General features: G+C 37.0%; 4 protein-coding genes, 1 long non-coding RNA gene and 2 pseudogenes across 10 annotated transcripts; all 7 read right to left on the bottom strand.

Moving 5' to 3' along the window:
- Window positions 1-682: 682 nt before the first annotated feature.
- Window positions 683-4,972, bottom strand: LOC120132978 (protein OBERON 4-like). Of its 6 annotated transcripts, none has more exons than XM_039149645.1 (3): window positions 3,934-4,972; window positions 1,594-3,897; window positions 683-1,257 (listed from the first exon to the last, which is right to left on the bottom strand). In XM_039149645.1, exons 1-3 carry the CDS (start codon window positions 4,955-4,957, stop codon window positions 698-700), a joined length of 3,888 nt encoding a protein of 1,295 aa, XP_039005576.1. In that variant the 5' UTR covers window positions 4,958-4,972; the 3' UTR covers window positions 683-697. The 6 variants fall into 6 exon arrangements, with proteins under 6 accessions (XP_039005576.1, XP_039005577.1, XP_039005579.1 ...); XM_039149646.1 differs by having other exon boundaries at window positions 4,063-4,972; XM_039149648.1 differs by having other exon boundaries at window positions 1,594-3,861; window positions 4,063-4,972.
- A 1,802-nt stretch (window positions 4,973-6,774) lies between these two features.
- On the bottom strand, window positions 6,775-8,211 carry LOC120132841 (malonyl-CoA:anthocyanidin 5-O-glucoside-6''-O-malonyltransferase-like). Its single transcript, XM_039149527.1, has one exon. It carries the CDS (start codon window positions 8,186-8,188, stop codon window positions 6,812-6,814), a length of 1,377 nt encoding a protein of 458 aa, XP_039005458.1. The 5' UTR covers window positions 8,189-8,211; the 3' UTR covers window positions 6,775-6,811.
- A 4,871-nt stretch (window positions 8,212-13,082) lies between these two features.
- LOC120132942 lies at window positions 13,083-14,687 on the bottom strand (annotated as a pseudogene).
- Window positions 14,404-18,276, bottom strand: LOC120132840 (LRR receptor-like serine/threonine-protein kinase RPK2). The gene has a single exon (XM_039149526.1). The coding sequence runs from the start codon at window positions 18,085-18,087 to the stop codon at window positions 14,692-14,694; it is 3,396 nt and encodes a 1,131-aa protein (XP_039005457.1). The 5' UTR covers window positions 18,088-18,276; the 3' UTR covers window positions 14,404-14,691.
- Window positions 18,277-20,684: 2,408 nt separating this feature from the next.
- On the bottom strand, window positions 20,685-21,604 carry LOC120132830 (probable alpha-amylase 2). The gene is made up of 2 exons (XM_039149517.1): window positions 21,419-21,604; window positions 20,685-21,141 (listed from the first exon to the last, which is right to left on the bottom strand). The coding sequence occupies exons 1-2, from the start codon at window positions 21,524-21,526 to the stop codon at window positions 20,923-20,925; spliced, it is 327 nt and encodes a 108-aa protein (XP_039005448.1). The 5' UTR covers window positions 21,527-21,604; the 3' UTR covers window positions 20,685-20,922.
- Window positions 21,605-22,024: 420 nt separating this feature from the next.
- Window positions 22,025-24,980, bottom strand: LOC120132941 (annotated as a pseudogene).
- Window positions 24,981-25,066: 86 nt separating this feature from the next.
- On the bottom strand, window positions 25,067-25,961 carry LOC120132897. The gene is made up of 3 exons (XR_005517055.1): window positions 25,808-25,961; window positions 25,250-25,383; window positions 25,067-25,158 (listed from the first exon to the last, which is right to left on the bottom strand). It is a non-coding gene; the product is annotated as an uncharacterized LOC120132897 (long non-coding RNA).
- Window positions 25,962-26,355: the final 394 nt, after the last annotated feature.

Genomic DNA, 26,355 nt, shown 5'->3' with positions numbered 1-26,355 from the left:
AAATCCTTTAACTCTCGTTCTAAAATGGTGAAAAGACAAAAACAAGGAAAGATAAAAAAAATGTTAATTAGATGGTTAAAATTTGTGAGATGATTTTAAAACTTTGATATAAAAATGAAAATAAGAAATAAATATTCTTTGTGAATCTTATATGACAAAAAATAAATAAATATTTAGAATTCAATCCTAGACAATTCTTTTCCTTGCTTTCATTGAAAAAGAAAAAACTAAGATGGGACAAGTATAGATCGCTGTACATATTTTGGACAAGCATAGAATCTAAGATTGCAAGGCAGCTAACCATTTTAAAACTACACATAAACTGGAATCATAGTGTATTCACATTAAACAACACATTTTCTACACTACCTACCTTTTAGGTTAACCAACAGTAGCAGTTCCAAGAGAATACCAGGGAAAACTACAGAAACTCGAATCGTAAAGTATACACATTATAGAACACAATTCAATAGCAAGCTCCAACTGAAAGCCAAATCACATGCCGAGATTTCGTCTTGTGGCTTCCATTTTCAAAAAGATCTTAATGTCCGCTTCCATTCTTGTCTTCATACTGTATTCCTTGTAAACTCTTTCTAGAGATTGGAATTCTTCACCAGGGAAAACTACAGAAACTCGAATCGTAAAGTATACACATTATAGAACACAATTCAATAGCAAGCTCCAACTGAAAGCCAAATCACATGCCGAGATTTCGTCTTGTGGCTTCCATTTTCAACAAAAGATCTTTAATGTCCGCTTCCATTCTTGTCTTCATACTGTAGTATTCCTTGTAAACTCTTTCTAGAGATTGGAATTCTTCAAACTTTTGTTTGTGTGTTGCTTCCGCCTCGGCCAAGCGTAGTTTTGCGACTCTACTCCTGTACTCTTCTTCAATCTTTTCATCCTTTGCCATTGCGATTCGTTTCAGGCCTTCTGCTTCTTTTCTTGCATCATCGGCACGTGTTTGGTACATTTTGGCTTCCTCCTGTTTGATTCTAACGAAGCTCTCCAGTTCAGGTAGAAATAGTTGCTTTTCAGCACTCCTCTGCAGCTCTGGCTCTAAAGAGCATTTGTCAGGTCGGTCAACACGGAAACTAGGAAGCTGGCTAGATGATCTTTCCAATTGAGGAGCTTTATCAGAATAAACAGATTTGAGATGTGTAGCGTCCTGACTTGGCCCAGCTATAGTATCGATTCCTTTGCCTTGTTCTTTTCCAGACAAAACAGTTGCATTGCCAGGCTTGAAAGAATGACCATCTGCAACCAGAACAAAAGATATGGGTTTTGGGTTTAATGGTATTGTCACTTAGTAATTCAATTCCAGTACAGTAATCAGAACGATTACTAAATAATTTATATCTAGCTTCTAGATAGATGCTGCTTACAAATGCCCTAACCCTAAGGTGCTAGTTCGTTCGAGTAATTTTCTGGTATTGCTATAACAAAAGATATGGGTTTTAGGTTTAATGGCATTGTCTCGGTAGTTCAATTTCAGTGCAGTAATCAGAACGATAACTACATAATTTATACCTGGCTTCTAGTTAGATATTGCTAACAAATGCCCTAAGGTGCTAGTTAGTTCAAGTAACTTACCATTCAGGAAGCCCATTATTTGACTAAAAAGCTCAGGAAGGTCCAACTTATTCGTCGCCAATCTAACAAGCATTTGATCAACGAGATTATGCAGCTGTTTGCCTCTCACATCTTTGCTGCCACAAAATATCCTCTTGACATATTCAAGTTCCTTGGAAAAGGTTTCAAGCGTCCAATCCTTTGCAAAATTCTGAAAAACCTCCTTTACAAAGCCAAACATCTCAGAAGGGTGATCACAGGCAACACAATGAAACTGCATCTCAGCTGCACCATGTCCATTCCTAATATGAGCTTTCCTTAAGCCACAATCCGCATGACACCAATGAAGACACACATCACAACCAACCCAACTACAAGTATTGGATGCCATGTCAAATTTTGAACATACGAGACACATGCAAGCGCTGCAAAAACCATTCTTCTTAGAACAAACCTTGCAATCACATTCATCCACAGGCAGAGAACTTCGGCATGTAAGAGTACGGCATCTTAAGTTCAGAAAGACCTCAGCCAAATCAGAAGATGAAACACTATTGTCCAACTGAAGATACTCAGGAAGACCAGTTTTCAGGGCAGCCAAGATTTCCAATTGAGCCCGATGACATTTTAGCAGCATTTCCAGTGTTAAATCAGATCTGCTCTGTAGGGCCTCCTGAAATGCACGCAGCTCTCCATGCTTACCTGCATTTAACATAATCTCACGTGTGCTCTCTTTTAGAGAGGCAATTGATTGTCCTGTCATTTCATGACACTTCCTAGCCATAAGATGGATAGGCTCAAAAGCCATCCTGCACAATATAGTCTCAACAAAATCAGCTCCGCCAATCAGAATTTGTTCTTGCTCTTTTTGGCTACTGCTCCTATATAGGCTATCACCATGCCTCTCTCTTGGGGTTTGCTTCTTGCCATAACTGTGAAATGAACCATTTTGGTGAGACCTAAAACTCTGTGAAGTGGACCTGACATCATTCTGTTTATGAAAACTCAACTGCCTCTCAAATCCATTGGGCGCCTTCGAGCTTCCTTCAAAACTGTGAATATTTTGTGTTTGAATAGCCTGACTGTTTGTAGTGCCCTGTAATGCTGAAGATTGACTGAAAGACCCACTACCATTCCTCAAAATCCTCTGAAACATAGGAACATCTTTCTTCCTGGACTCATTCTGAGACTGCCATGATCCTTGAGAAAGTTGATCAACTCCCTGAAGTATGGGACGACTGTGAACAGATTGTTCATTGTTATCCATGGAATTCTGATTCAAAGAACAACTCGGATTATGGTAAAATGACTGGGAACCTGAAAAGGACATGGATGCAGTAAAATCATCAGAGGTTGTATGAAATGTGTTCGTTAAGGACTGCACACTCCTCCCGTGGGTAGGCGAGCCAGGAACTGCATCCGTATGTTGAGCACCAATAGGCAACAACACATTTGGCAAACTAAGAGAAAGATCAAGTGATTCCAACACCAGCTTATCTTCTTTCTGCTTATCGGCACCCGATTTTTCTTCCTTTTCCACTCTCCTAGCAGGAGAGTAAGAGAACAACTCAAAACCCTTCGTACCTGGCCTTTCCATGTCAAGATCTTCATCTTTAGCTTCCCTTTCAGTCCAAACCCCGTTCTCTACAGAATCAGTTACATTAGCCGATTCAACAGCAACCCCTTTACATTTATCCGTGACATTCCAACTCAAACCCATCTCTAACTCGTCAATATTAATTTTATGTTTACTATTTTCCTTTGCAACTCCCTTAATAAAATTTGCTGCCTCACATTCCTCAACCTGCCTCTCAAGATCAATCCCTTTATCCACCTTACACCTCTCTTCCAGACAGGATGACATCTGCACAACTGCACCTTTGCTACTATCTTCCTCACATTTAACATCGGCATTCACACCTTCTTCCTGCATTTCAACTTCTTCACCATCCACACCATCTATCTTATCCCCATTACCACTATTACCACCATTTAAACTCTTTCCACAATCTGGCAACTCATCATCTACTTTCCCCTCACCCTTTCTTTCATCCCTCCTCTCCTTATGAACATCCTCCTCAATCTCCACATTTGAATGCATGTAACCTGCATCATTCTCTGTTTCTTTATGACAACACTCTTTCCCATCACTTCTAACCCCATATTCAGAAGCCAGTTCATGTCGAGGCTCAGCCTGAGGTTCAGTTGCTAATTCATGTTGAGGCACAGTCTGAGGTTCAGTAGCTAATTCATGTTGAGGCACAGTCTGAGGTTCAGTAGCTAATTCATGTTGAGGCACAGTCTGAGGTTCAGTAGCTAATTCATGTCGAATCTTATCCTGAGGTTCAGTAGCTGATTCATGTTGAGGCTCAGCATGAGTTTCAGTAGCTGATTCATGTTGAGGCTCAGCCTGAGGTTCAGTAGATGATTCATGTTGAGGCTCAGCCTGAGGTTCAGTAGCTGATTCATGAGGTTCAATAGCTGATTCATGTTGAGGCTCAGCCCGAGGTTCAGTAGCTAATTCATGTTGAGGCTCAGCCCGAGGTTCAGCAGCTGATTCATATTGAGGCTCAGCCTGAGGTTCAGTAGCCGATTCATGTTGAGGCTCAGCCTGAGGTTCAATAGCTGATTCATGTTCTGGCTTAGCTTGAGGTTCAGGATCAAACTCACCTTCCTCCATCTCACTGCTAGTATCAGTCTCCACCAGTTTTTCCTCACTCTTCTTCACCTCTCCACCACCACCATCATCAACACTCTTAGACTGCTCACTGCCAGAATCCCTTGACTTCGACTTGGAGCTTCTCCTCCTCATTTCCTCCCTCTCCCTCGACTCGCCAACCATTCTCCCTGCTACCAAAGAATCCCTCGACCAACTTGGCGAATTCACATCCCTGACCTCCCTTAGTTGCACCTTACTAATACTTCCTTTGTGCTCGTTAATTCCAAACCTTTGCCATGAGCTCCCACTTTCGCCTCGGGTTCGATCTCTCTCTGATCGGAACCCCTTTGGAAAATCTCTACGAGGCCCACGGAAGCTCTCTGATCTGCGGAGACAACCACTACTACTACCACTCTCTCTGTAACGATTAAACTCTAATTTTCGCCTATCGAAGCTCTCAAAATCATGCTCAGTTCGCTTCCGGACCATCCTCTCCCTGCCGCTATCCTCATCAGCCCCGGATTGTTCTCGATCATACCGAGAAGAAGAAGAAGAAGAAATCAAATTGCTTTTGGTGCGGGCGTTGCTATCGGAGGCTGAAGATGGCTTGTAGTAAAAGCCGCTGCTACTGCTGCTCCGAGATGATCGATTCGGATCCTGACTCCGTTCTTTGCTTGCATTTTTCTCATATGAATCGAGATCGGTGCTCGATCTCAACCGCTTCATGTTTTCTGTAGATAAAAATAAAAAAAACACCTTCCCCCAAATCAAAAGAAAAAACAAGCTGTTAACAACCACACGATAGTTGATATAGAGATAGAAACCCTAGTTTAGACTGAGAAAGGAAAATACCGAAGCTTTGCATGCAAATACCTGGAGGATTGCTGAAATTGACACCAAATTCACCGAATCTCACAATGTTCGCAGGGAGACATCCGTTGTTTCATTTTCGAGAAGAAAGAGTTATACAATAAGAAATAAATAAATATGAAAAGGAAGCCACCAAAACCAAATACCTCAAAATCTGGGTGAAGTTAAATTGAAATTAAAGGGAGAATTGTAAGAATCCTGACTAGGAAAACCCTAATTTTTTAGATAGCGGAACCGGAAAGGGGAGAGGGGAAGAGAGGAAAGGAGGGGGAATTCAAGAAGGATGTAGTTGTATTTTGATTTTGGCGGGGTATAATGGAAAATATTTGGATTTGTAGGGGTATAATTGTAAATATAATTCGGATGACAAAAAAGGAATTTTCTTCTCAGCCAAGTCAACTACAAGAGACAGTTTGTTTTGGATTCTGGGATGGATTCGCCAATGGCAAGCACACTGCATGATTTGCTTCAAATTCTACTTTTACTAGGGATTAATTGTGCTTTCACTACTTATATTCTTCAATTATTTAAAATATAGTTCTTTAACCTTTAATTCCATTATTTTAATACTTCTTTCTTTGGACTACAAATCGAATTGATAATTATTTTATATGGCATATTTAAGAAATGATTTTACTCACATGACTAATTTAAATTTGCATGGAAGTATTGTAAGCATATAACACTAGGATAAATTATGTTTTCCATCACTCAGCTTTGACGATATTTTTATTTGAATCACTATATTTTTAAATTGTTTCATTTTTTAATCACTCTCAGGTGTTAAATTAAAAATAAAAAAAATGATGTAACATGTTTTGTTGATATGGACCGTTTTTTGTTGGGATTAAAGCCATCTCATTTTTTAAGATAAATTATGTATTTAGTAGTAAAACTGAGCTTTCATTTTTTTAAAAATTATACCTAATGTTTAGTTTTTGTTTTATTTTAGTATCACGTCATTAAAAATTTAATGTGTTTAGTACCTAAACTATAAGTTTTGGTCCATTCTAGTACCTAACAAGAAGTTTTTGTCCATTTTAGTACCTAAAATTTCAAAAAAAATCAAAACTTAAGATTAAATTTTGAGTGGACTACTAAAATGAAACAAAAATTAAAATTTAGGTATGATTTTGAAAAAAAATAAAAGTTTAGGTACTAAAATAGACCAAAACTTATAATTTAAATATTAAATGTGTAATTTACTCTTTTTATTTAATCATCTTTTCAACAATTTTGAAACTATAGAGTTTCATCTCATTTCACATCAATATCTTCATTATGTAATATTTTCTTTAGTCACTACAGACACCGATAAAATGATTTCACCGTCTCCTACCACTATCAATTGGGATATTTTTAACTATTAAAATTAGTGAAATTTTAACCTAAAATCTAAAAAAACATCACTCCAATTTAAAATCTCCATCATTCAATTATCATGAAAATCAAGATATATTATGTGTCTCATCTTTCTCTATCTCCCCACCATTAAACCTTTGAGGAAAATAGATTTTAAAAAAAAATTAAAAGTCTAACAAATTTGTAGTGGCATTAAATAATTAACATGGAGTGAAAAAAAAAACAATAAACTTGAAGAAACAAACAATTGAGCCACTATAGTTGAGTAATCAAAGTATCATCTTACCAAATCCAACAGTTCATTGTGCAAATGTCATAAAATTGAAAGACGGCCATGAAAAGGAAATTTTAATAAACATCTTTGAGAAACATAGAGAGAAAGCGCTCCATTTCATCCTTCTTCAAGGCCAAGCCAACCTCAACCCCCTTGTTCAACTCTCTACTTTCGGCCATGGAAATAGCTTCATTTCTATCAATGGAAACAACCACTACTTTCCACGGCGTTCCCCACCCGAAATCGGTCCCGTAAAGATCGAACCTAGGTGATCCGGCAACCGTAATCATTTGTACAGACCCTGCTGGCTCTTTAGTTATTTCCAATAAGTGTGCCAGCCTATTTTCTGCTCCTTGGAGTACCCCTTTCTCTGTTAATCCCTTCACCATCTTGCTTAATTTTTCTGCGGCAAATTCGAACCCGCTTTCGAAATCCATGTAACTTCCTGCCTTGGAATAATCCACTAGAACGGCATTACAGTTTCCGAAATAGTTTTCTGGGACTGGTGGGTTACATCGAGGCCTGCAATCAGCTGTGAATCCGAGAAAAACGATTCTATCACCTGCTCCACCTCTTGCTTTGACTATGCAACTAGTTATGTAACCAAGTGTGAGCACGAAAGGTGATAAATGAAGATGGTTTGAACCATCAGATGATTTCGACAATACCCTTTGTCTCATTTTCTTGAAATCTTCGGGAGAAATGGTGACTGTGGCTCGAACTAGATCAGAGGCTGCTCCTTTGTTAGTTGAGATCTTCAAGCTTTTATTACCATTAGTTCTTGTTAGCCACTGGTTCAAATACAACATTTCAAGGTCGAACCCTGTGGGATCCTTGATCACGTTCCGATCAAAAACTGGGGTTAGTTCCGGTGGCAACGGAGAGTTCTTTGTATTCCCTTGCTTGCAATGATAAGCCCACGATTTCATAAACATGGTTGTGGTTTTACCATCGAGAACCATATGGTGAGCTGTGATTCCGATGGAGAAACCTTTACCGGGAAAAAGGGTTATTTGAAGAGCTAAAGCTGATGCATAATCGTCCGACGATACCAACCGGGGTATCAAAGGATGCAACTCCAGAGCTTCGAATACTCCGTTGCCGGTGAGACGGTGGAAGTCGTCATCAGACTCGGCAACCGTGAGCGAAACCCCGTTGTTTCGGGTGTAGGAAATGAAGGGTTTGGGGGCATTCGACGGCCACATGAGGTTGCCGGCGAGGGGGAGGAAATGATGGAGCGTCAGGGAAAGAGATTGCTTGAGGTTGGGGAGGATATGGGAACTGAAATCAGCAGGGGTTAAATCGTTAAGGCTGTAAAAGAAGAGACGCTCAACTGGTGCCATTGTGAACCAGAAAGTGTCGAAGAAAGTGAACGGAAGGGAGGATTCAACGGCGGAGATTGGTTCGATTTGGGCAGTCTCGAGGATTTTCACAGCAGAGGAAGATGCCATGGCACAAATTTTCCGTGTCCTTCTCCAAGATGCCACGGCAAAAATATTTAGTCGATCATAATGTAATATTATAATGTATTAATAAATATAATTAGTACGATGACATCAGAAACGAAATTAGACGGCTAATATATAATTAAATTAGCGCCAGCAGCGGAGTAAAAGGATTAGTTGTCTTCTAATTCCAAATTGCCGTCGCACAGTCGGCTGGGAAACGGGTAAATTATGTTTTCAGTGACCTAATTATTAATATATTTTTATTTGATTATATAAATATAAAATGAACTAATTTAATCATTTTTTCACATTTGTTTTGAAGTCACTTCGCAGTTAATAATTCAACACCATTGTGACAGGGTGTTTTTCTTTTAAATTTTACGAAAAAACCTCTAAAATTTTCCTATAATTTTGTTAAAACCTCCTAAAATTTACACAACAAAATTTAAAATCAAATAAAAGCTAGATTACAATAGCGACCATTTTTAATATGCAGATATTTCTTTTGATAGAGAGCGGTTAATTTTTTTAAAAATAGAAAACATTCAGAATTATAATAAAGATTTACGAGCATAATAATAAACGTAAACTAAATTATGATTAGGATATTTTTCCTATAACCATTGACACCAAAATGAGTCACCTAGATGACACAATGACTCAAGAATGAAAAGGTTAAAAAACCTAACCAAATGCTCGAACAAAATAAAGATACGAACAAATTTGATTGCATCAACAAACAAACCACAAAATGAGATAAAACTATTGAAAGATCACCAATAAATCATAAATCAGAGTCAAGCAACGTGAGAAAACTATCCATAAACGCAAAACATGTATCTAAATAAATCTGATGGTCCAAAATAGGGAAGATCATCATGAATAACAAATAAGCGTCATCTTGATCAGTCTTGACGAGTCAAATTCAACTCTAAGAAGAAAAAAAAATAAACAAAAATAATGGTCAAACAACCGAAAACTACCAAAAGACATAGAAAAACATGTCATAGAGACAAAGATAAATGTGTCACAAATACAAAATTATTCTTATTAAAAAAAATTTAAAAAAACAAAGAGACTTAGTTTATGCATTAGCCATACTTATTTTATTATACAATATTATATCATGTTTAACAGCAAAGGCATGTCACGAGAAATGGCATTAAAATGAAACTTCCTATTAAAATGTAAGGTAAATTAGGTATTTAGTATTTAGGCTATTAGTTTTGGATACAAGAATATATGCATATACCTGCATTTTTGTGCAGAGTAATCAGTGAACCTGTAACATCCTCATTACCGGGTTAGTTATTAAATTGTAAAATTTCAGAATTTGATGATTAAAGTATAATAGTTGAATAGTTCAATGTTTTATTTGAGAATATTTCCTGAAAGTTGTTAGTAATTATCCAAGGAATTAAAGGGTAAAATGGTCATTTGAAAAGAAAGATATTTTTTCCCTTATATGAATGAATCACGTGGGGGAAGGAATAATTATCTTCTTCTTCTTTCTTTCTTTCTTTCTTTCTTTCTTCTCTTCTCTTCACCGTGAACCCCCAAAGGCAAAGGTGATTTTCTTTGTTTGTTGATTTAAAGTTTGGGTTTTGATTATTAGATGATAACTAAGCATAAGGAAAGCTTAAGTTATCTTAAAATCAAAAGATAAAGGAGTTAGGGAAGATTAAAGATTTGAAGTTCTTGAGTGAAATATTGAAATAGAGTTGATAAGTTGAATTTGAAACTAAATTTGATTTGTCATCAACTTAATTAAGAGATATGAAGTGATAGAATTGAATTTGGAGTATATTGAAAATTGGGTATGATTATTGATTTTTATATGGATAATAGGATTTTGAGATTTGAGATGTGATAAATGAGTAGAAATTGGTTTAAGTATGTATATTTGAGTTAAGAATATGAAAGGGAATAAAACTTAAAGAATTGAAGCTGAAAATAATGAATTTTCGTGCATAAATAGTGATTTTTGGGCAAAATTTACAGATTTTTATAAGGGTATCGATACCTTAGGGAGGGTATCGATACCCCTAAAGGAAAAATGGAATTTTGGTTCATTAAACTAGCTTAAGTTATTAACATCAAGTTATAAGGTTTAGGCTTTTGATAATCGTCTCAGAAATTATGTTTATGTAGATATTGAGTCTAAACAAGTTCCGGAACAATCAAATAATTAGAATCGAATCAAAGCAAGGCTAAGGTGAGTGCAATTTAATTTGTACTTAGATTATTGAACAAACATTGGCTTGCGATGAGCCAGTGACAGAGTTTTTATGGTAAGAAGTAATTTCTAAAATGTTATCTGATCTTTATGTGTGCATGAGTACATGAAAATGTGTATAGGTGTCATATGATATTATATGTGATATGTGATATTGAATTACATGAATATATATGAAAAATATGATAACAAATATGTGATATGCATGATATGTTATCTTATATGCTATGTGATGTATATATGGATATATGTGAATAATATATAACATATGTTTATGAACAAAGGAGAAATGATATAAGCTATATGAAACCACTTACGTGATTCCATGCAAAGTGATATGAAATATGTGGCATATAAATATGCAATATGTGATACATGTTATATGATAAGAGATAGATGGTTACACATACATGTGGTATGTGACAGAAGAAAAGAAATATGTGATCATAAGAGCAATGATATGAACTGTTATAAATGATAATGCCCATGCCATATAATACGAGAACTATAGGTATAGTTGGCATGCCAAGAGTCGAGGGTTTACGCGGTCTTTCGGGACAAATACATAGGTATTTCGGGATAAATACATAGGTCTTTCGGGACAAATTTCATATGCCACTCAGTGGGACTTATACGAGCTATGGTGACAACAATAGTGCAACCTCAATGTACTCGAATACGTTGAGTTCTCAATAATATACATGGGCTAATAAAGAGATAATAACAACACAATATATATATGATATATATGTTTTTGATGATACGAAATGTGTTATATGAATTATATGATGTTAGGTGTGCTTTGTTGAGAAGTGATATATGTGTTCCATGATGTGTATGGAAATGTTCAACATATGCTTATATGATAAAAAGGAATTAGTGATAATAATATGATCACTGATAAATATGTTCATGATAAATGTATATGTGTGCATTGGTTATACAATGGGAGATATGCTTTTATATGATATGAAAGTATTAATTGTTTATGCATTGATATGAGTAGAGTAATATTATATATATTTATATGTCTCACTAAGTCAATGACTTAGCGTGTGATTGTTTCACGCGTAGGTTTTGAGAAGAGGAAGATTGATAAAAGCTATACAAGACAGGTCAGTTCCTCTTTTCCAAAGATCAGATCAGAAAAGAATTGAATAGTATGTATTTTGTAATAATAATAGGGGTTGTCATGTAAATAAAGGTTTAAATACAATATGTTCTAATTGGTTTGTAAAATCATATGATTGAGTTTTGTAATGTTTTAAACGTATATATGTAAATGAGAACTTTATAGTGTTGAAAGTTTAAATTTTCGTGAGTTTTATATGTTTTGTCGAAAGTACTGTAGCAGGGTATTAGTACCTGTAGCAGGGGTATCAATACCCCTAAAGCAAGCTGGAAAAAATTTAGTATTCAATATTGTTCACGGTACTATTCATTACTGTTCATAAAACGTATATTTTCTTAAATTGGTTATAACAAATACAAAACAACAATATATTATCATATTTTCTTAATATAAGTCCAAATGATCTGTATTTTGTTAAGAATATTATTTTAAAAAGTCAATGTGACATCTTGAACTCGTATCTTGGTTGGGTACGGGTTAGGTACGGGTTGGAGTGTTACAGAACCCCTATAGAGGAAATGCCATAAGAAAAATTGGAGACGATACCTTGACCCTCCTCAAAACACTATGTTAATCGACGAAAGCTTTATCATGTAACTAACGTGATGGTGGTTCAAGTTGCTTCAGCCGTCGGACAACTTGCTTTAGTGTAGGTCTAGTAGAGAGCGAATCGACGGTACAAACAACGGCAAAGTATAGAAAGAATTTCGACCAAGTCATTCCGAGGGCTTGCATCCCATATCCCTGCAGTTAAGAACTCCTTGGTCTGGCTCTTTCAAAAAAAGAACTACTTGGCCCGACCTTGTTGCAAGTTAAAAACCATTGTTTTTTATTTTATTTTAATATCGCATCGTTAAAAACTTAACGTGTTTAGTACATAAACTATTAATTTTGATCTGTTTTAGTACCTAAACTTTTAATTTTTTTTCAAAACTTAACGTTAAATTTTGAATAGAATACTAAAATAAAACAAAACCCAAATTTTATGTGTGATTTAAAAAAATAAAAATTTAAATAATAAAATAAATCAAAACCGATAGTTTACCTAATTTGATTATCTCATTGAACTTGAAGGATTTATATTATTTAAATTACAATAGCGACAATTTTTTTATTATAATAATATTATCAGGCTCAAAAGCAAAAGTATGTAGGGTGTTAATGCATTACCAACAATTGTTTCATTATATAACATTACCACTTTTAACAGCAGATTTGTGTATTATTAGTGACTGAGTGTAAATTTATAATTTTAAAAATACGGGTAAAAATAAATATTTAAGAAATTTTAATTAAGTGACATTATGAATTACTCATAAACTTATTGAGTGAAGTTGTATATTATTCGACTCGATCCATTAAAATCTCAAATCGAATTTGAATTCAAATCGAATTAACTCAAAATTTACATTTTCCAAATTTTAACCCATCGAAGTCGAACCGCTCTGCCCAACCCTACTTCAACCTTATAATATATTGTTGAACATCTTTGAGAAACAGAGAGAGAAAGGGCTCCATTTCATGTTTGTTCAAGGCCAAGCCAACCCCAACCCCCCAACCCCACTCACATCAGCCATGGAAATAGCTCCCTTCTTGTCTATGGAAACAACCGCCACTTTCCTCGGCGTTCCCCACCCGAAATCGGTTCCGTAAAGATTAAACCGAAGCAATCCGACAACTGAAATTATCTGTACAGATCCTGCTGGTTCTTTACCTAATTCGAATAAGGGTGTCAACCTATCTTTTGCTCCTTGGAGAACTCCTTTCTCTGTTGATCCCTTCACCATATTGCTTACTTTTTCTGCAGCAAATGCAAACCCTTCTTCCATGTAACCTCCTGCCTTTGATATATCTGCTAGAACAACATTAAAATTTCCGAAATAAGTTTATGAGACAGGTGGATTACAGCGTGGCCTGCAATCAGCTGCGAATCCAAGAACAACAGTGCCACCACCTTCTCCACCTCTTGCTTTAACTATGCAACTAGTTACATAACCAAGCGTTAGCACAAATGCTGACAAATGAAGTTGTTTTCTTTAGCTATCAGATGATTTGGACAATACCCTTTGTCTCACATTTTCTTGAAATCTTCAGGAGTTATGGTAACTGTGGCTCGGACTAGATTAGGAGCTGCTCCTTTGTATGCTGAAACCTTCAAGCTTTTATTACCGATATTTTCTATCCGTTGGTTCAAGTATAAATATCAAGGTCAAGCCCTGTAGGATCTTTGATAATTTTCCTGTCAAGAGATGGGATTAGTTCCGGTGGCAGATTCGAGTTTTGTTTAGCCCCTTGCACAAGTAAGCCCAGGATTTCATAAACATGGTTGTAGTTTTACCATCAAGAACCATATGGTGAGCTGTGATTCCAATGGAAAACCCTTTATCAGGAAAAAAGGTTTTTTGAATAGACAAAATGGATGCCGAATCATCTGATAAATAAGCTGGGACATCAAAGGATGTAACTCGATAGCTTCGATTATCCCATCACCGGTGAGACGGTCGAAGTCTGCATCAGACTCCGCAACTATGAGTGAAACTCCTGTCTGGAGCGTAGTAAATGAAGGGTTTGGGGGTATTTGATGGCCACTTGAGGCTTCCAGTGATGGGGAGGTAATGGTGGTGTGCCACAGAAAGGGATTGCTCGAGTTTTGGGAGTATTTGGTAACTGAATTATGCACGATTTGAGACATTGAGGTTGTGAAAAAAAGAGTCGCTCAACTGGTGAAATTTTGAACCAGTAAGTGTCGAAGAAAGTGAGTGAAAGGGGGGATTCAAAGGCAGAGATTGGATTCAGAAGATGGTTTGATTTGGGTAATATCAAGGATCTTTACATGATACTGAACTGTCTAGACTGAAAAATATTCTGTTTTTTTATTAGACCACAAATGGAACTCGGATATAATTGTACAGCTTGGATAAGAGAAAATATACATATACCTGCAGTCTTTTGCAGAGTAATCAGTGCACCTCCTATAGGAGTAATAGCACCAGAAAAATTGGGGAAGAGCTGCGTTGCAATTTACAAATTGGCAATAACTACACCTTCTAACTCTATCTAATGGCGACCGGAGACGATAACCGAGAGCTTCACCTTGCTCAAAAAACTATGTTAATCGACGGAAGCTTTATCATGTAACTAACATGATGGTGGTTGAAGTTGCTTCAGCCGTCGGACAACTTGTTTCATTGTAGGTCTAGTAGAGAGCGAATCGACGGTACAAACAACGGCCAAGTGTAGAATTTCGACCAAGTCATTCTGAGGGCCTGCATCCCATAACCCTGCAGTGAAGAACTCCTTGGCCTGGCCTTGTCGCAAGAGCATGCACGACCATTGAACAATGTTGAAGCCGTTTCCATAAGGAGAAAACGAGGGATCTAATGCTTTCTTATCTGAGAGCAACTCAAGGAGTACCACCCCATAGCTGTACACATCAGCTTTATCAGAAACACGACAAGTCATTGCATACTCCGGTGCAACATACCCGAAAGTTCCAGCAACACCAGTTGTAGCATGTGTTTCAGACGTGCCCAAAAGTCTGGCCAAACCAAAGTCTGATAAAAAAGCATTGTAATCATCATCCAAGAGGATATTGCTGGGTTTGACATCACGGTGGAGAATCCGTGGGACACATTGATCATGTAGGTAGGCAAGAGCACGGGCTATGTCGAGGGCGATCTTGTGAAGTATCCTCCAATCCATTGTTCTGGTGGGCCTCTCCTGAATAAACTTCTCCAAGTTACCTCCTGGAAAGTAATTATATACAAGGAATGTTTCCATTTCACTGGCATGATATCCAATAAGGGTAACAAGATTTGGGTGGCGCAACCTCCCAAGGATTTTTATTTCAGTATCAAACTGTTGAAGACCTTGCAACCGTCCAATTGCAAGCCGTTTTATCGCCACCAAGATTCCAGGAGAGATCTCTGCTTTATAAGTCGACCCAAAACCTCCATTCCCAATACAGTTGCTAGCATTGAAATTCCCTGTGGCCCGCACAACAATGTCAAACGTCAAAGGGACCCCAATGTCAGTGAAAATCGTCACTTCTTTGTTCGTGTTGCTGATAATTTTGGATCTTGAATTCCACTTCCGAGTATATATGAATAAAACAATGAGAGCCAGAAGAACCGAAACAATGGCTGAAGCAGATGTTATTGAAGCTATCTCAATTGAACTGAAACCATTATTTCCATTTCTTCTGGTTGAAGATCCTGTTGGTGATGCAGCATAATTTTGTGAACTGCCTGCTCTTTCTTGATCTGAAGATAGCATTAAGGAGTACGCACGACAAGGCTGTAGAAGTGGGTTCCCGAGAAGACTGCTGCATTTCATCAAATTATTACTTGAAGGCAGTGGCCCAGACAAGTTATTGAAGGACACATTGAATGCAGAGAGCTTGGTCACATTTGCCAAACCAGAGGGAATTTGCCCAAAGAGTTTGTTGTTATTGAGAAGAAGAACAGTCAGGTTTCTCAAATTAACCAGGCCTTCAGGAATTTCACCAGAAAGAGAATTTGAAGACAACTCCAGAATTTCTAAAGATTGCAATTGCCCAATGGTGGAAGGAATAGATCCATTCAGATCATTACCAGCCAAAGATAGATACCGTAGATCCTCCATCTGTCCAAAACTGTTCGGAATCTGGCCGTGTAACAGGTTCCAGCTAAAATTAAGAGAAACAAGTGAAACCAAATCTCCGATGCTAGGCGGAATGGTTCCAGTTATTTGATTCCCAGACACATCCAAAAGTTTGAGAGATTTGCAAAGTTTACTCATTTCAGCTGGAATCTGACCAGACATATCATTGTAGCTAACATTAATAAAAAGTGCACCCAAAGCATTGCAGTTCTCGAAAAAAATCTGAGGAAATGGTCCACTTAGCAAGTTTTCTCCTGCATAAAATGCATAAGAAATCTGTTTCCCGGATCGTTGTGGTGCGATTGGCATCGACATGACACTGCCAGTAAAATTATTATCTCTAAAGTTGTGAAACACAATAGGACCGTCATCTCCTCCAAAGAACTCAAAATATGTTCCAACTTGAACTTTTCTTGCCAAAAATGATAAATAAGCAGAAGTTGGGTTGAAGGGTTCAGCAGAATACGAATCTGAGGTGAGAAAGTCAGCGCATCCGCGGTTGTAGAATCTAGGTATGGAACCTGACAATGAATTCTCACTGACATCAAACACACTCATACAAGGAACTGCAAGTTCCTCAATAAGCTCTCCAGCAAGGCGCTTATTTGAGCTTAAGTCAAGGTAGCGTAGCTTCTTGCAGCGGCTAAGACTGACAGGAATTTCCCCGGAAAAAAAATTCTGAGCCAAATTTACCATCTCCAAGTTATCACAAGCACCCCAATCACTCGGCAGGTTTCCCTCAAGTGTAGCCCTTGGAGCCCATAATACCCTCAGCTTTGGAAGCTTCGTGATTTCACGAGGAATCTCACCTTGATAAAAATTAAAATCATCCTTTACAATACTTCGATCTCCTTTAGCCATAGCAAGGTCATCATACGGATTAAACATATTTGAGAACACAAGCACAGTCAATTCAGAACAATTTCCAAGCTCAACAGGTATCGGGCCGCTCAAACTATTCCTTGAAACATCCAAGACTTCAAGATTCCGAAGCATACCAATTTCACGAGGAATCCGTTCCTCCAACAAATTTGTATACAACAACAGTGTCCTCAACTGACTACAGTTCCCCAAACTAGCAGGAATCTGCCCAATAAAGTTATTCCCAGACAAATCCAAATGCTCAAGATTACAACCTCGGCCAATATCAACGGGCAACAAGCCACCGAGAGACGTAAACGACAAGTAAACACCTCGAAACCTTCCAAAATATCCGGGAATGGTTCCACTCACAAGATTACCAGCCAAATTCAACATCTCCATTTGTTTCAAACTCGAAAGCCAACTCGGTATCTCTCCAGTAATGTTATTAAACCCCAAATTAAGAACTCTCAAGTTCTTTACCCCAGAAACACTAACAGGAAATGACCCAGATAACAAATTGTTCTCTAAATCAAGTACTTCCAAATTCTCAAACTCCCAAATTTCAGCAGGAATTTCACCACTAAATCTATGAAAAGGAAGTGATAAAACTCTAAGTTCACTCAATTTTCCAATAGAAGGCAGCAACTTTCCATACAAACTCCCATTTCTTTCCCCACAATTCCTTCTAATACCAAACCCATAAAATGGAAATACATCATAATCAGAGCAAGAAAACGAGAGAAAAGCACATGTACTGTTGGAATTACCTTTTTTCCCTCTTCCAAAACCAGTTATGTTAAGAGACAAAACTTTGGAGTTTTTGTCACATGTAACACCAAACCATGAACAGTGATTGGAAGTTTCGGTCCAAGCGGACAAAAGCCCTGAAGGATCTGAGACAGACTTCTTAAACTCAAGAAGAACAGCTTTGTCTGAAGAATTATCACCCAAAGCGACACTGTTTAATACGCAGAAGATGAGTAAGAAAAATGGCTGCCACTTGACCACTGAAGCTGAAAACAAACCCATTTTCTAGATACTCTAAAACACTAAAAATAAAGCTTTTTTTAGGCTTATCCTACAAGAATTCGGTCATGAAAATCTGGGTTTCCCTTCTGGTTTCTCCGGGTGTGTTTTTCAATACCCTAACCCTAATCTTTTAGGTTGTTTGGGGAGGGAGAAAATTGGAAGGAGAAGTGAAGAGGAAGAAGATGTCAACGAGAGACGCGTTTTACTTTCCTTTTTGTTCTTCTTTCGTCCTCCTCTGTTTCTTAGAATTTTAATTTAGGGACAAATTATGGAATGGCATGCAAAGTATGTCTTATTTACGGAAATATCCAATATATTTTCAAACTTTTTAATTAAGTCCTGAACCCTGACTGATTGGACTTTATGCATATTGTCAAATATAATGGACATTTTGGAAAGATAATTTTGTTATATTTTTAATCCTAGACATGAAATGATACTAAAATTATATACAATTTGCATCTTCAATACTTTTTCACTGAAAATATTTAATTAAGTAATATTGCAAAGAAACGTTTTTGTTTTCAGTAGTTGAGAAAGTTGTCCAAAACCATGAGGGAGGTTTTTGGAAATTGAACAAAAACTCAGGGGTTCCATTACAAATATTTCCAACTTCTTCTGTGTTTGGAATTTTCCACTTTATTTTCCTTTTTAAATAGTTTAAGCCATTGGGATTTGTGGCTTCTAAACGCATAAGAGAAAAATCCAACCAGATGGTGTGCTTGGGTCCCACAACCCGTAAACAAACGCATCACCACCGTCCATTTATGGCCTAAGGAATTTTGCTTCCAATCATTTCATGTATGGTTCTTGGTTTTTTTCCTTTCATTTAAGGATTATTTTTTACGTTTATATTCGATTAAAAGTATTAATCGAATTCACATCAAATAAAGAATTTAATTCTGTCAAGTAAGATATGGTAAAGATATCATTAATATTTAATTTTTTTTCTTAAGTTTCTAATAATATTAGATTAAGACAATTTAATTATCACGTATGATAAAGATATCATTAATATTTAAAAAAACATAATCCCATAATAAACCTAATTTTCAATTATTGTCCTTATCAGTAAAATAAATAATAATTATTTTGTGCTAGGTATAACGTACTTTCGAGTGTATGTTACTCAAAGGAGTGCTGTGGCTCGTATGTCCTCAAGTGACGAATTGTTTTACTTTACGATAAATTATTTTGTTGAGTCCCTCGACTATTGAAAGTTATAAGATGGTCATCCAATTATTCATTACATTCTAAGCTCGTATTTTTCGTTAAAAAATTGACGGTCTTCTGAGTTGAACGTTAACTACTGATAATGATATGATAAAATTTCATCCTAGAATCTTAAGCGACTATCATGTCTCAATCATCATGTTAACGTCCAACTTAGATAGCCGCCGCGGAAAATTACGAGTTTAGAATATATAGTTAGATTGTCATTTTTTAACTTTTAATAGTTCAGAGATTTAATAAAATAATATTTTATATTTTGGGATAATTTGTGTACTTTACCCTATACTGTAATAGTATAATAGATACTTTAAGCTTTATTTAGATTTTCTCACGTGGTATGATAAGAGGACTGGACGCGGGGCCATCATCCTTTTCCTTTTTCTTATATATTGCCTTTTATTTTTAGTTAAAGGAATAGGGTCCCTGTGGAGATATACATATATTGCAAAAGGTCCCATGGAAATATATTTGATTTAAAGTAACCCATAAAATATACATAGTTAAGCTTACTAAACTTGGAACTAACTTAACTCGGTATGGTTAAGTTTAGCAAAATGTAAACATTGGTATTAAATGATAATAAAAAAATGGCTGAAATCAATGCATCAGATTTATTGACTTGAACCAAACTGATAACCTCATCTCTTATTCCATGACTTGTTCAAGGTTCTATGCTGCCATTGCAGAGATCGATATCGTTGTCGATGCGGACTTGTTTCTCTCGGTTTTCGTGTACAATTGCCGTTATTCGTTTAATAATATAAGTAGAGATTATTGCTGGCTTGGCTTGAGATTATTGCCTTAACCAAATCTGATAATCCGGTCCTTTATCGATGAACTTTTGCCAGCTACCATCCAGCTGATTCTCCTTTGAAGGATTCCAGTTGAAATGTCCTAGTTTCATCACTAGGGTGTCGCCGACCCGAGCTACGTACCCTTGGTTATTGGCATGGTATATTTTAACAGAACTTCGGCAGTGGATCCCGGCTCGTCTTCGAGCTTCTATTAGTTCCGTCAAGACATCGCGCAGGCCGAATTCATATAAGTGGTCATAAAATAATACAGGCTGCAACATATTGAAAGAAGTGCATTAGAAGTATGCAATCTGTAATTCAGCCATGTCCATCCTTGATATTTCTGTTCATGTGTCTGTCTCTAGAATCAGAGGGCAGTTTTGATGACAGGTAACTTACAGTTCCGGGATGCGTCACGATGTAAGCGTATCCCTGTCCAAGCTTATCGCGGGGAAAGGGCCAGTGACCCTAAAATGAAACTCAAACAGTTGGTAACTTTCCACTGCCGATATGACAAGTTCATGAGCTGATATGACTGAGATGTACCAAGGCTCAGATCGAGTTGGACTGAAACTTGCAGAAAAGTCATTTTCCGATAATCACACTCAGGATTTGAAGTTAAGACATGACAACGGAAGCTTTATCGTGATCTCAAAGCACTACATTCAATCTTTCGGATGTTCCTTTGAGATTAGTTATACACTAAACTGGACTACATAGGAGAGTTTAGCCCTCAGAGTGATACATGAAAGCTACTGAACCTTACAAGTTTCTTTTAGCTCCGCTAGAAGTATACCTATTATGGCACTCAGAAAGATGGTACTGCTCCGAGTTTGTGTAATGTGTATTTACGTTTGAATGTATGCATGTCCGTGAGCGATACAGGGAGTACCTGGGTAGATCCTGTATCATGGTTCTCTAGAAACGTACAAGCGTGAGAAGGCCACCATCCCATTACTCCGGTTGGTTTTCCTTGAGGATCTATCAGCCTCCAATATTGGCCATGTAAAGCAGAGTGGAGTATCCCCTGCAGTGGCAAATTATTTGTCTGCAGTTAGAGAAAGCATGCACCTACGTGACAACAATTTTTCCTCGAGGCTTATTTTGGTCAAGTTGTATACATATTATGGACATGGACATTAACACTTGAAAAAAGTGAACCGAATATGTATTCAACTTGAGACAATGGTGAAGCAAAAGGGCGGCAGGCAGGCAGAGGCCTTGCCTCACTTGGCTTGTCCAAACACTTAAGGTTTTTTTAGTATTTTCTTTCTCAAAAAGGGTCGAAAACTATTTAGGAATACCTTTGTCGTGACATCAAAAGCAGAGGAAGTACCACCAGTGGCATTGATCCAGTTGACTATCCGTTGTCGATGAGCATCTAGACATGTAAACAAAGTCCCATATATCATTGCAGGGACTAGGGTAATTCTATTCTATGAAAAGATTATATAAATCAAGAGAACAAGGAAGCACATGGGACTTAAATCTAGTCACCAGAAAGACCAAGAGGCACAAAACATGAACGAGGGAGGGTTTCTGAATAAAAATGTGAATCATGTTGCACATTGCACAATTTGTGAAGCCGATTAAACAAATTCGAATAATGAGTTCGGTAACAAAACCTTGTTGACCAAACAACCAAAATATAACTCCTTTCTGCAATGAATATGACCAGCTAGACATAAATTGAAGGGGTAAAATTTCAGATATCATCACTTGGAGAGTTGAAATAACTTTCCAAAAGTCCCAATATAAGATCTATTTCGATAAAATGCCAGACCAACCAAAGGAGTTTTAATTTTGAAAATAACCATGACAAGAAGATTAGGCAGGCTTCAGGAAAATGAAGTTTGCTATTGTCTCAAACAAAATCAGACCAAAAAAAAATTCATATTTCTCAGGTAAGATTAAATGATTACCTGTTTATGAGCGCATCGATGGTTAAGCACGACATCTCCTAATGCCTGCATACATAGGCAACACAATTTAAGTTTCACCTCACCATACAAGTATCATCTATGCAACTTCCAAGAAGAAAGATGAGGTTTCATGGCCTTTCAGGAATATAAGATTAGCTCAAAAGTCAAAATGGTACTAGCATCTGTTCCGAACTCTTTCTTATTACCCACCTTAAAGAATTTCTGAATAATGCACATACATATATAGACTTTGAACCAACAACGAAAATGAAAATGTCTGAAGCAAGAAGAAAGTTGACCCAAGGATTAACAAGTAAAGCTTACTATTCATAAAAATTGCTCCACATACCAAAAGGTCCTGAGCATGCATTTCCTCTATGCAAGATTTCAGGTCTTCAACAGATCCATATTTGGAGTTCAAGTTGTAAAGATCAGAAGGCATATAACCTGCATTTTATTCCATATAACTTATAACAGTCTGCAAAACACAATATGAATGTCCCTTGGGAGAAAAAGAAACAGATCATTAGCATTGCAACATGATCATAACATGACCATAACATTATCCTCCATTCCAGAATAACCACATGCATACACGGTACGTCATCTGGAAGACTGGAATGACAATTTAATCTATCAGAAGTGATAGAATGGCTTAAATTTCAGATGAGCCGCGATTCCGGTGAAAAATAAGATAATAGTAGATGAACAAAGGAAACTATTGAAGGTTTACCTTGGGGTGCAACAGATTCTGTTGGTGGTGGGAGCCAGACTGCAGTAATCCCCGTTTGAGATAAATCAACAGCCTTGATAGCTAACTCCTCGTACCATTGCCTTCTCCAGCTTTCCCAGTTGAAACCTTGGAACTTGAAGACCAACAAATTAAGATTTAAGTTCTATAGTAGCCAAATAAAATCATTTCTTTTTCCAGACGTAATGGACATTTGACCAGGATAAAATATTTATAGATATCTCATCTCTAAGTTAAAATCATGAAGCCTCTGTTAGTCAGTATCATGAAATATGAACCAAGAACAAGTATATCCAACCAACAACTCACCACAATTTCTCGTCCCGTTCCAGTTCCTGGCTCTGCATTGTGTTTCAAATTCTAATGCAAATTAAATATAACCCTGCTTCTCAAAATTGACATAAGAATGATAAAAAGTACATATAAGAAAAGAAGAAGGAAAACTAACCAAATTTTGTTTCATCTCGAGTCCGCTGCCATTGAACTGTTTTTCGTTGAAGTGCTCGTTCCAAAGTTTTCCTTTTCTTCTCTATTACCTCTTTTTCCATAACATGTTCAACAAGAATATCACCTTCTCTAACCTTTTCTTCAGCAATAGACCAAACCTTATCAGGTTTGGGCAATTCCAAAGATTTAAACTTGGACCTTAAGGCTTTAGAAATGTCAGCCTTTCGAGGAGGAAACTTGGGACGGATACTCCATATCCTTCTCGCCATCCACGGAGGTATCTCCTTACGTGGACCACAACTCAGAAGTTTCCATTTCTGTGAATCATCATCATTTAAAAGGTCTATTCGCCCACTGTTAGAAACATAGACGTCGTCTCCGGTTTCGTCCTTTTCTGATCTTTCCTTCAATAACAATGACTGTGCCATCTCTGCTCTTTGTCTCCACATCTTTAAAGCACTTTCTGATGTACTCAGTGACCTCTGCAAGGCTTCACACCTTTTCATGTAAGCATTTTCTCTCGAGTACGTTGTCTTTGGCAGCATCAACAGCAGCCTTGATGCTTTGCAACTCGGCGTTAAAAGCCTTGGACAAAGCATTCTTTCTCTCTTCTGCTTATTTATTTATTTTCTCCAATAAAGACCTAATATCCTCTTCCTGCTCAAGAGCCTTTTTCCTTCTCAAGTCTTGGAATTCAAGCAATGCCTTCTCGGCATTACTAGCTCGGAGTTCAGCTGCACTTGCTTGTTCTTGGGCCATTTGCAGCTCCAGTTTCAACCTGTCAAACTCACTTTTCGAAACCAGTAATTGAGCTTCTATATCACTGACAGCACCTTGTAACTTAATATTCTCAGATTGAACAGAAGCAATAGCATCAATGGGATTTATACCATCAGTAAATGCTGCAATAGCTTTCTTAGCCTGCTCACTGGCGTTTTCTGCCACATCAAGAGCCTCTTTTATTGCATCTCTGGACTCCTCAATAATTAAGGATATAGTACCTTCGGTCGATTTTCTTATTTGATCTTCAATTTGAAAAGCTGACTCAGCAGCCAATGTTTCTGCAGCTGAAACCCTCAGCTTGGCATCTTCTAATACACGAGATGTGGTCTGTTGGAAAGCAATCTCCGCTAACTTTTCAACTTGTACTGCAAGATCAACCGCGTCTTGCTTTGCAAGAACCAACTTAGATTCTAAGGCAGATTTCTCTCCCACTGACTCCTGCAGCTTCTGATGGAGCAGAGATTTCTCCAACTCCAGTTCCGAAACAACCAATTCCTTGTCATGCAAAATGGAAGCCACATTTTCCTTCTGTTTAGCCTCCGAAGAAGAAAAATCTTCAAACAATTGATCTCTTTCTTTTTCAAGGGCTTCTCCTCTGGCCTTAGTCTCAGAAAAAAGCTCTTTTCGTCTCAGTTAACCTGTCTTTTTTCGCCTCCAATTTTTTATTTCGCCTTGACATATAACCATCCTCATTGTTGAGCTACTATGGTAAATGACTAACAAGAATACATGTAAATTGAATGAAGTAAGTTGATTGTATTGATCAGCTCTCCTTACATCCTTATATACAGCATTACAGATTTGTTATTTCTTTAACAGTCTTGTAACTGACATATAACAAACTCAACAGATTACAAACAACCCTAGCTTCTAGCAAACTTCTAGAATTACTAAGCTGCATGAATGAGCAATGCTGATGCCCACACTAATCACTCACAGATTCATACTTCTAACACTCGTCATCGGCGAAAGTGTCATTGGAATTACCCTGCCATAGAAATCAAAACTTTTAGCATACACTCCCCAACTTATCAGAAAAAGAACCAATGACAATAATCCAATATGCATCAGTACACACACCCTATTTGAGGCAGCAATTATTCTCCGCCCGCACCGCCAATTGCCGGTAAGTAAATTCCTCCTGCAACAACAACATCATCTTCTTCCATCAATGATTTGATAGCCCCACCTTACCAAATAAGTATGGAGCTTGAACATAAAAAATAAAGAACCTTTTCCTGTTAGAAGAGCCTCCCAAGATTAAAGGAAACTGCCCAAGTGGTCTGCCTAGAGAAACAACAGGGGACTGGGGAAGAAGCATCCCAGAGGCTGAACTTGGCTTTAAAAAAGCACCCATTTTTTCTTTCTGTCAAGATAAAATAAAAAAATAAAAACTTTAGCAACCTACAGAACTGCACAAAACCAAAAGTAATTGCTTCATGAACAAATCAATAAAGATCTCAAAATCAGCATAGACAAATAACAATATCTTTCTTGGATCAGAACAAATAACAATTTCTAGAACAACAAAGAAGTAAAAAAGACAGAAGAGATAAATTAAAACCCATGTTGTAAACGTTATCATACATTTATTCACAGAAGCCAATGAACCATAATGAAGATCACAGATAAAATCATTAACTGGGATATATGTAAACTAACCAATTGTAGCAGAAACAAAAGTATTGAAGACAAAACAAAAGCCCCGTCAAGAGAATATTTCAATGCATCAAATCAAGCCATTGGATCATGTAGAACAAATAAAAACGTGTAACAAAGAAAGTGCAAACCTGATATGTACCGAGGTGGAAAGAGTTCTGGGAATTCAATTCATTGTATTTGATTAAGGGTCGAGTTTTGTGATTGGCGAAAGGGAAAATGACAATGGGATTTCGGTCTTGGAGATCAGCATTTGCAGGGGAAACAAGAAAATGTAAGAGAGAAGAATGGGTCAGGTAGTTTCTATGGTAGAGAAAGTGGAGTGCGACTTTTTTTAAGATATGCATGAAATATTATTTATAGTAATTATTATTTATTGCATGTTCATGCGGTTTGACTGTCACACTAATTTTGGTGGACCAATATTATCTCTTAAAAGACGAGACGGAACGAATCAAAAGCAAAAGAAAGCTCAAAAAGATTGGGAAAAGCAATTCTTTTGGATAATAATTATTTCCCAATCAACCCAACAATCTTAATTCAAAAAAAGATAACCTTTTACTTTAATAGAAATGTAATTGGAATCTGAATTCGTAATTTAAATTTTATTTGATCGTGTAATAAAAATGATTTAACAGAATGAAATCTAATTGGAATTTATATCATATACTTTTCCCTT

This window comes from Hibiscus syriacus, unplaced genomic scaffold (assembly GCF_006381635.1).
Source record: "Hibiscus syriacus cultivar Baekdansim isolate YM2019G1 unplaced genomic scaffold, ASM638163v2 tig00110570_pilon, whole genome shotgun sequence".
In the NCBI taxonomy this organism is placed as follows: domain Eukaryota; kingdom Viridiplantae; phylum Streptophyta; class Magnoliopsida; order Malvales; family Malvaceae; genus Hibiscus; species Hibiscus syriacus.
The sequence above is the reverse complement of the archived record's forward strand: the minus strand, read 5'-3'. Positions and strand labels throughout refer to the sequence as shown.